At 43.6% G+C, this 10,183-nt stretch overlaps 1 protein-coding gene and 1 pseudogene across 1 annotated transcript in view; one reads left to right on the top strand and one right to left on the bottom strand.

Moving 5' to 3' along the window:
- The window catches only part of TCL1A (T cell leukemia/lymphoma 1A), a 4,163-nt gene extending 3,125 nt beyond the window's left edge, over positions 1–1,038 (bottom strand). The window contains exon 1 of the mRNA XM_011370214.1: positions 911–1,038. Within this exon, the coding sequence (XP_011368516.1) occupies positions 911–1,038 (128 nt within the window). The remainder of the gene's footprint in view (positions 1–910) is intronic.
- An 8,795-nt stretch (positions 1,039–9,833) lies between these two features.
- LOC111745758 lies at positions 9,834–9,952 on the top strand (annotated as a pseudogene).
- Positions 9,953–10,183: the final 231 nt, after the last annotated feature.

Genomic DNA, 10,183 nt, shown 5'->3' with positions numbered 1-10,183 from the left:
CAACCCCATTACCTAACTAACAGTACTACTTTGGGTAAATTTATATTTTATGCCTCAGTTTCCTCATCTGTAAAATGGGGACACAGTCGCTACTCAACAACTTTTTGCTGTTTGCTATTTTATTACATAAATGTTCTAATATTATATATTTTCATTTTGCTTTTATACTTTCTTACTTCGGTTTGCATACGGAAAGTTTCAGCATTTTCCACCTAAGTTACTTTGATGAAACCCATGCTCCAATGGAAAGTACTCCAAGAGAGAGATATTTCTTTAAAAAAAAGCTAATATTAACTGAAGTTCCAGCTTAAGTCATCACACATGAAAGAAAGTCAACGTTTACTCGACGCTGGCTTTTATAACACTATATTATCTGTATAATATGTTTGTGGATTATTTTCCAAAGTGTGGAGGAGTTAGGAAGTACCTCTAACTCCAGGTCAGTGGTTCACACGCTTGGTTGGCCATGATCTATCTGTTCAGGGTCCTTTTAAAATACAGATTTCTGGGGCTCAGGGAAGGAGACGCTGATAATCCGCCACGCGTATGAATCACTTAGAGAGATATTATTCCCTTTTTATGGATTGGGGCCCTGACACCCAGAAAATCCCTGTTTTCCTCAAGATCACATTCACGCACTCCAGAGGCACTGGGTCCCCATCCTTTGGCCAACATGCCTTTCTCCCAAGCTCAGTCCAGGCCTGGAGAACTGCTCGTCCTTAGAGACCGGCTCACACTGGTTTCATCTGTGAGCCGCGCTGGCCGCCCTGGGCAGATCTGGGCCTCTCCGCCACCGCGCCCACCTGCTGCACCCGAGGGGCTCCTCGAGGAGGTGCACGACCTGGGGCGTCTCTGGCACCCCGGACCTGGCCAGGGAGGGTGACGCCCATGGTGCCCTGCCCGGCCCCACAGCGGCCGTACCTCCGTGATTATGGGCAGCCACGTGCGCTGGTTCTCGTCCACATACACGGCCTTTCGCCAGATCCACAGGTGGTCGGGGTGCAAGGCCGTGTACGCCCTGAATCGGTGCTCACCCATGACGCCTCGGGTGGTCTAAGGAGCAAGAGCCGGTGCCTCTCAAAGCCTCTCGCTTGTGGATGGGACGCGGGGCCCGGGAGCTTTATAGCGGAATGGCGCGGTCGCCCCCAAGCGGCGGGGCGGGAGCAGGATGAGGCGCAGGGCGGGGTAAGGCGCGCGCCCTCCCGGCAGGATGGGCGGGATGCAGGGCACGGTGGGGTGACCCACGGGATCCAGAGCTGCGTCTGCGCCCAGGCCTGACGGGCCCTGGTCCCAGGCGGGGTCTAGGAATGCAGACGTGGGATCCCTCAAGGCTCCCAGCCTCACTCGCCGCCCCCTACTCTCCACTGATGGGGAGGCACCCTGGCCTGTGGCCTTGCCCTTTCTTCTGTCCCGAGGCCCCGACATCCCCCTCTGGGACCCCACTGTCCAAGTCAGCCACTGTGTGTGGCTGGTCAAGCCACACCCCAGCCCGGGACTCCAAGGCTCTGCTTGAAACTCACAGTTTACGCCAGGCAACCCCGAGCCAGGGGTCCCTCCATGTCTTCTGGCATCAGAAGAGACCTATGCAAGCCTGGACCGGGCCTGGGGGCCCCCAGGTCACGGAGTCATCTTCAGCCTGTGGGTCTGAGTGTCAGAATCCATCTTCTTGGCAAAGTGCGAGGCTCGAAGCCCCCTCTCCCTCCCACACAAAAGCCACGCATTTCCCATGGCGTCGATGCTGCCGTGGTGGTCACCTCCTAGCTATTGTGAAACACAGTGGTGAAGAAACATGAATTTTTCCCTTCATGGGCTTTGAATTCATTAGTGAAAACATTGTTCAATATCAATACTTAAAAAGAAACACTTCCCTCCACCCCAGGACCAGTGGACTTGAAAAGGTCCTGGCTTATGTGACCAAACCATCTCTCTGTAAATTACAACAAAGAAGGAAAATCATTTCACTTCATTTTTGCAGCCACACGTGCCCATTAAGGCAATTAAGAAAATTAAGTACCACGAGAAACATGTAACATGAGCTCTAGCCTCATTGCTCCACGGTCACCACTGGGAGCAGTTTGGTGCCTCATCTTCTCGCTCTTTCCTGTCACTCTGACCAGGCACCAAGAAAATAGTTTGTGGTCTTTTGAAATGTCATGAAAATGAAAATGAGCTTTACATCTGATCCCGGACAGCAAAGATAGGTATCTGCTCCTCTGCCTAGCCAGATAGAGAATTCCTAAGAAGGTGCTGCAGTGGCCGACGGCAATAGAGATATAATTGGATTTGCCAGGAACTTAAAATGGAAGAAAGATAAAAGCCAAGTAAAGTTGGGAATGGAGGGAGAAGACATCGGGCCAGCAAAGCTCTTTCCCAGTGCAGCCCTTAATGGTGTTAGTACTTCATTATATGCAGAGTTGTGGCTTTCAGGCTGATTTCCCTGTGGGTTGTTCTTAATTCCGGACCCAGGTAGTCGCTGGGAGCAAAGTAACATGGTGATGTGCTCTGTGGGGGCCGCCTCAGGCCAGTCCTGAGCGCTGAGTTTCAAAATGGTGACAAGTCCAGCTCAAGCGGTACTGCTGGGATAGCCTCTTGTGGCAAAAAGGGGGCACCCCGGAGCCATGCCGCCACTGACTCAGTCACAGCCATGGCTCCAGGATCCCGAATGCCACCCGGTCTGCCCATTTCATTAGCACTTGTTCTGCTTTTCTAAGAGGCCACAAAGGAACAATGGAGACAAGACCCACTTGGCTGGCCGTGCTTCTGAACGTTCTGGGACTAGGATCCTCGCCTTTGAAAGAACAATGAACTTCTTCAGTTTCACACAAAACTGGGCTTCTTATTATTGAGCAAGAGAATGCATCATTATTCTGGGGGATTTAGAAAATCATTTCAGAAGGGGTTCCAGAAAATGCAAAATGAAAAGAAGGATGCCCGAGTTCATTGGGCAGCTTCTGTGGAGGCCTGAGCAGAATTCTCTACGGAAATTCCATGAGAGGAGGAAATAGGAAGCCTCTCCGGCATGTTTTGATCCATGTTAGGGCTCTCTGGCCAGTCAGCCTCGTTTTAGAGCTGTATATTCCTTCCAATGCTCTATTTATTAGTCTGCCAGCTCCTGGAGGATAATCAAGTGGATGTTTCATGCAGAAAGTAAGACAAAGCAATTATTTGGACTTACAAAGAGAATCCTTAACTGATACTTTCATGTCCTGATTTGGATCCAGTTTTAACTTTGACCTGTGAAATTTGCCATCCTTTGACATCTCATTGCCGTATTTTTGTAATGAATGGGCCAAGCTCAGTGCTCTCTAAGCCTGTTGCTAACTCAACAGTCCCTGATCCTCTGATACAAAGTTGCCTCATGGGAGGAGAGAACGATTAACAGAAGAGATGGATTAACTTAAGACCTTAGTTCAGGAAAGTCTATAGTTTTGAGCAGAATGGTTCTGGATATCAAAGACCCTCGTGGAATTCATTCTTCAGGAGTGAGGAAGCCATCCTCTCATTTGGGTTCCAAAGAAGGGGCTTGAGGGTGCGTGTGAACCAAAGCCCTGCTTTCCCAGGTGTGGTCCCTGGACCAGCTACACCTGAGTCATCTAGCGCTTGTGAGAACTGCAGAACCTCAAGCTCTCCCCAGACCTGCTGAGTCAGAATCTGCATTATAACACGATCCCCAGGTGATTCGTAGACACATTAGCTGTTGGCAAACAGAAGGAGGATCAGGAGGGTGAGATGGTGGGTATCAGCCTCATTCTACCAGCTGCCTCCAAATTTCTCTGACACAAGAGCCGAATATGTGTTTCTGTATCACTTAGTTCCAGGTTGCCTTAGTTTCTGTTAAAATCACTTCTAATATATAAAGTGTTTCCCTTTTAAAATCCTGGTACGCTGTTTCATCCTAACCATCATCCATGATTGCAGCAAGCTGTAAAGGGCCTGTAAAGGCGTCCTGGCCTCTGGGCCCTGCAGTGGCCCCAAATCATTAAGCTAGTGGATCCCAACCCTGGCTGCTAATTAGAATCACCTAGGAAGCTTTTACAAAACACCCGTGCCGGGGGCCCACCCCAGACTAATGAGACCAGAATCTGTGAGATGGAGGATTGGGTGTAAGTTTTTTTTAAAGAGCTCCTCGGGCGATTTAGCGTGCAGCCAGGCTTGACAACCACTTCTCTAAGATTCGAATTACCATTTTTGAACAAGATTTATGAAACTAAATAACTGTGAAAATGTTAAAGCTATTCTTTCTGCTGTCAATTCTCACTGTAAACCTCACCCCAAGCCCACACTTTACTTCTTTCCCTATGCCCTTCTTTTAATTTGCTGCTCCAATCCTTTGTGTGCAGAGAACACCAAGATTATCAGGATTGCAGGGGTCTAAGATCTCACCAACGTGAAACATAGATATGTAGATGTTAAGGCATCCACGCTGGTTGCCTAGGGTTGTATTTTAATTATTCCTAGGTCTGGGCCATATTTTAGGTAATTAAGGCTGATGATCAAGTGAGCTCAGGGCAAAAGGGATGTTATAGTCTTTCCCCAAAGGGATGAAATTTTCTCTCTCAATTACTGGAGAATCTGGGGCAAGGATTGTCTATGTAAAACTCAGACTGATCTTGGCTTTACCCGCTGATGGCCATTATCGCTCTCTTTAAGATTAACAGAATTTTCTTTAAGTTTTAAAAGCTCCTTAAATTTTCAGATATATGTGGCAATCTTGTTAAATAGCAGATTCTACTTTGGTAGGGCTGGGTTCAGATTCTGCATTTCTAACAAGTTCAAGATGAGCCTTGTGCTGATGGTCTGTGAGCAGCAAGACCAATACTAATCCACAACTCACACAAAGCACAAATGCAAAAGCAAACACACCTATAACCCCTACTCGAAATGCACCAAGCAATTGACCTTGACCACGCTGGCAAAGTATCATGTAGTAGACTTGCAACAGACACTTTGAGCTAGAAATGTGGCTCCGATTGGCCAGAGACAAATTAAAGTTTACTCTCATATTGGTTTTAATGGTTGGTTTATCAGCAAATGATAGTTTTTCCCCCTCTTCCTTTCCAATCTCTATACTTCCGTCTCTCTGTCTTTCCCTCAGTCTCTTTCTATGTCATGGACTTTTGGTGTTTGTTAAAATACATTAAATAACAGGAGTGAGCAATGGCAGGCATTCCTACCTTATTCCTGCCTTTAATGAGAATTCTAAAGGTTAATCAGTAAGCATGTTAGCTGAGAGTTTTAGTAGGTATGCTTTATTGGTTAAAGAATGGCCTACCGTTCCCAGCTCTTAAGCGTCTTTACCCTGAGTATGTGCTGAATTTTATCGGGTGTCTTTTCTGCATTTATCGAAATGACCTACATTTGCAATGAAGCAGGCACAGCAGGTTCCACCCAGCATCCATTTCCCTCATTTGGGGGGCTGTGGGGGGACGGTCTACCTCCAATGTGTTCAAGTAACTGAGACTAGGGTGGCCATGAGTAAGTCCTGATTTCTCTAAGGCAGTTCCTGGTTTGGGGTGACCCCATGCCTGAGTTCCTGCCCATGAGGCCTAAGCTGGTTTTTCTTTAGATCTAGAAAATTCTCAGCTCTGATTTCTTCAAATGTTACGGTTTCTCATTCTCTTTATTTTCTTCTTTCGTAATTCTTATGAAGTAGGCGCTTGTGTTTCTGCATTCATCCTCCATGTCTTGGCTTAATTTTTGCTCTTTCCTTCTCTTTAGCTGATACGTTCTGGGAGACTTCCTTAAACGAATTTTTCAGTTTAGTAATTTACTCTTTACTAGTATTCGTTATGAGACTTAGCTTATCTACTGAGTTTTTCATTTCAGGAATTATATTTTTATATCCATAATTTTTTGGGGGGGGTGGGAGATAGGCAAGTGAAGAACACAATTTTAAAACTATTGAATGAAAAACATAAGAATATTTCCAAAGAACAGAGAAATGTAAGTAAATTCCAAAATTCTTTTTTTTTTAAGGGGAGAATAAATAAACTAACTTTAGATTATTTTATTTAAAAAATGTATAGGTAAGTTTAGGTGAACCAATAGGTCAAAAGCACTGTGTAGAGCAATCGGTTTTTGGCAAAATAGGATAAATAGATAGTCTGAACAATCCTTTGGCAGAAGACAATGAAAATTCTCAATAAAGTACATCTTTAAAATCTTTTTTAAATGCATCAGGGAGCTGACAAGCAAGTGACAAATCAGAAGCCGAAGAAGTGAGAGCAGAAACTCAAAGAGCAAGTAGTTTTCACCCCATAAACAGAAGCCGAAGAAACCTGGAGATCTTGAGCTTTTAATTTACTTTTGGACATTTCTTAGACATTTCTCACTTTACGAATATTTATTTGCCTTTTTTATATCTTTTTCCCCTTCCTGGTTTTACTTCTTGATGGAGCGATTCCTCTAAGAGCACTTTAAAGAGAGCCTTTTTATGGTAAACTGTCTAAGGGTACGCTGTCCACGATGAAGCCACTATTGGAATGGCTAGTGTGTACTGAAATGGGCTGTGATGTAAATTATACACAGATTTCAAAGACTTAATACACACACGCACAGATGCAGTGTCACCCTTGTCCCCAAATATGCTAGGCTCCGTCGTTGCACTTTGTAAATTTTTGCTTTTAATCTTTGTCAACAAAGAAGTCACGAATTTCTAGGACTCTGTGTGTGATGTGCAAGCTAATAGGCTCCCCTCAGAGCAAAACCACGAGCTGTCATATGCAGTCATTAAATTATCCAAAAGCTGCACAGAGAGCTTTTCTCTGACTCTCAAATTCTGGGAAGCCTTTTAGATAATCGAGACTGCCGTTCAAGTGAGCCCTGGACGCTGTGAGGCCATGGCACCTCTTCATCAAAGAGGAAATTATTTTTACGTTTAATAAAGAAACTGAGAGCAGGATAATTACAGTAGAACTTGGGTATTAACCATAACTTGACTGCCTTGTGATGATACAGGGTTTATTTCTCATCTGTCTTTTTATTTTCCTTTTTTTCATTTTTCCACTGTTTTTCTTCTTCTACCTCATGCTCCACTCAATCGACCATTCTACCCATTATAAACAAAAAACAAATTAAAAAAAAAATCCTTTAATCCAACAAAACACCCTTTGATCGAGTTAGGAAAACTTCCTTTTAAGTCATAGGAAAACTATCCATCAAATCAGTTGTTTCTTTGTTTAATTCAGGGAAAGCAGCCCAAACAGAAACATCGGGGGTCCCTCAGACTTGTCTGACTTTTTTCAGGGCGTGGCATGAATAATGAAAGGAATAAGTGTGGGGAACGGATGATGTGATGGTAAATTTTGTGACAACTTGACTGGGACAGCAGATGTCCAGAATGCTGGTTAAACATTACTTCTGTGTGTGTCTGTGAGGGTGTTTTCTGAAGAAATCAGCATTTGAATTGGTGAACGGAATAAAGCAGACGCCCCTCCCCAGTGTGAGCGGGCATCTCCCAATCTATTTAGGGCCCAAATAGAACCAAAAAGTGGAGAAAGGTAGAATTCACTCTCTACCTGCCTCTCTGAGCTGTGGTGTCAATCTCGTTCTTGATGCTCTTTGTTCTCAGGCCTTCAGACTTGGGCTGGAATCTACACCATTGGCTCTCTGCCTCTCAAGGCCTTTGAGCTGCACCCCTGCCTTTCCTGGGTCTTCAGGCCACAGATCATGGGGCTTCTCAGCTCCATAATCCTGTGTACTAATTCTTCATAATATTCATATATATATTCATATCTACCAATTGATCGATCAACTGATAGATATCTCTTATTCTGTTTCTCTAGAGAACCCTTATAATACAGATGCAATATTGGGGGTGGAGGCCAGATACAGGGGTTCAACACCCGGTCAGGAGGCATGGTGAGATCTGGAAATATAGACCTGCAAGGATGGAAGGAAGCTGAGATCAGGCCAATTGTCTCCAGGGGGTGGGGCCACCCCAGAGTGCACTGAATAGATGAATAAATCCCAGCCCTTTGCAAATTACTCATCAATGAAATGGAGCTGGGGAAGATTAGCCAAGATTGCACTATATTTATAAACATGGATTTTAAGCACATTATTATTAAAAAGTGTAACTGCAGAGAGGGCTTCCTGGAAGGCCTTCGTTAACTTTGGCAAAGAGGAACGAAAATAGCCACACTATTTATTTGCGTTGCTGGGAAATGAGTCAGAGGTTTCTACCTGAAGTTCAAAGCTAGGCGTCCAAATCCTGGAATTACATGCAAAATTTTGTTTATATATAAATATGCGACATTTTTATTTCAGGAGAGAGTCCAGGACTCCAAAACTTAAAAACTATCAATCCTGTAATTTCTTTTCTTGACAGCTAAAGTTTTCCCTCTTCTTTATTATAACTTAAAAATATAATTTTTCTGGGTAAAAAAATCTCCCTCCAATGTATGACATTTGTCCTTGCGTTCATACAGAGTAGGCTAAATATAAATAAACCTTCTCTTACTGACTCCATCAGGTAAAGTGATTGACTATATTATGATTTAGAAATTTCCACAAGGAGTCTTAACACCCAGGCTAATCACCGACTAGCAGTTAAAGACGCGCCCCCCCCCCCAATTCCTGTGCCTTTTTAATTCTTTGTAGTTCTCGACACTTGTTAATTTTCTCTTTCTATTAGCCACTAATTTCTGATGACCTCTATGCGTCTTTACTCTCCACATTTTACGTGACATTATTTGGATGAGGGGCTAAGGATGGCAAAGATTGCATAAATGCTGTTTGTCTTAATCCTTATTGTCCTCACTAAGATGTTTTTCATTTCCTGGTTTGTGTTTGTGCCAAAAGTCTGACCACTGGATTTGTCTGAGCATCACTATATTTTGTCAAAGCTGTGCAAAACAGTTGCGGCAATCACCTTTGGAGATTGGAATATATTTCTGGAATATCGAGTCAAAGAGTTGCTGTTTTTCCCTCATTCTAATTTATAACCCTCTACTGTTGGTTTTATCTCTTCCAGGTTTCTTTGTGCTGCTGCGGAAGGTCATAGCATCTTCTGATTTAATACATCTATCATGTTGGATCCTAGCACAGCCCACTCAGCACTCTTGCTGAATTTTTTTTATATTACTTGTATTGCAGATTTCAGACTTATTATTTTTTTAATTCCCCACCGGAATGTAAACTCTAAAAGGGCAGAGTCTTCATCTCGTTTCCTTATATTCTGAGCACCTAGGAGAGCCTGGCACATAGGAGAAATACTTGAATGAGAGAACTGCTGTCCAGAAAAATCCTTATATTGAGAAATATCTAAAGCTCATTCTCTTTTCAGCTGCTGGGCCACCCACAGCAGGAAGTGGGGCAGCACAGGAAGCCAGCAAACTTGACCTTAAATTCTCCTTTAAAAACACTGGTAAATTGGATTTCATGAAATTAAGAACGTCTCTTTGTCAAAGAGAATAAAAACCCACAGAGTATTACATTTGCAACACACAAAACTGACAAGGTGCTCATGTCCAGAATACATAAAGAATTCTAACAATTAATAGAGGAATGGGCAAAAGGCTTGAACAGAGACCTCACAGAAGAGGCTATCAAAATGACCAATAAACATATGATGAGGTTCTGAACCTCCTTATTTACCAGGGAAATGTTAATTAGACCACAATGACATCCCACCCACAACAATGGATAAAACTGAAAATATATCCCAATTCTTTGTCCTACTTTCGTTTGCTTAAGAATTTCTCCCCTACCCTGATGTCATAAAGATGTTTTGTTATATTTGATGCAGAAATATTAAAGGGAGGAGTAGGCACTGAATATGGTAAATTTTATTGTTCTGTAATAGACAATGACTTTTTAAAAGTATGCTTTTAGTCTATGGCCTTGCTACCCTGAACGTGCCTGGTCCCGTCTGATCTCGGAAGCTAAGCAGGGTCAGGCCTGGTTAGTACTTAAATGGGAGGCCACCTAGGAAGACCGGGTGCTGTAGCTGTAAACAATAAAAAAATAAGGGATTGTAAGCTGACGAGGTCCTTGCAATCTGTGAGGTCAACCAAGGTATGCCTCAACTAAGAATAAATAAATAAATAAAATAAAAATAAAAAGTATACTTTTAACAACCTAGGAATAAATGTCCAAACAATAATGGCACAGTCGTGGGGCAGCAGGTTAAGAGCGACATAGTGCGTGACTGCAAAGTTCTTGTCTTGGTTGGAGTGAACGA

The sequence above is a fragment of the Pteropus vampyrus genome, unplaced genomic scaffold, assembly GCF_000151845.1.
Source record: "Pteropus vampyrus isolate Shadow unplaced genomic scaffold, Pvam_2.0 Scaffold164, whole genome shotgun sequence".
NCBI lineage: Eukaryota > Metazoa > Chordata > Mammalia > Chiroptera > Pteropodidae > Pteropus > Pteropus vampyrus.
This window is presented reverse-complemented; position numbering and strand designations above follow the sequence as displayed.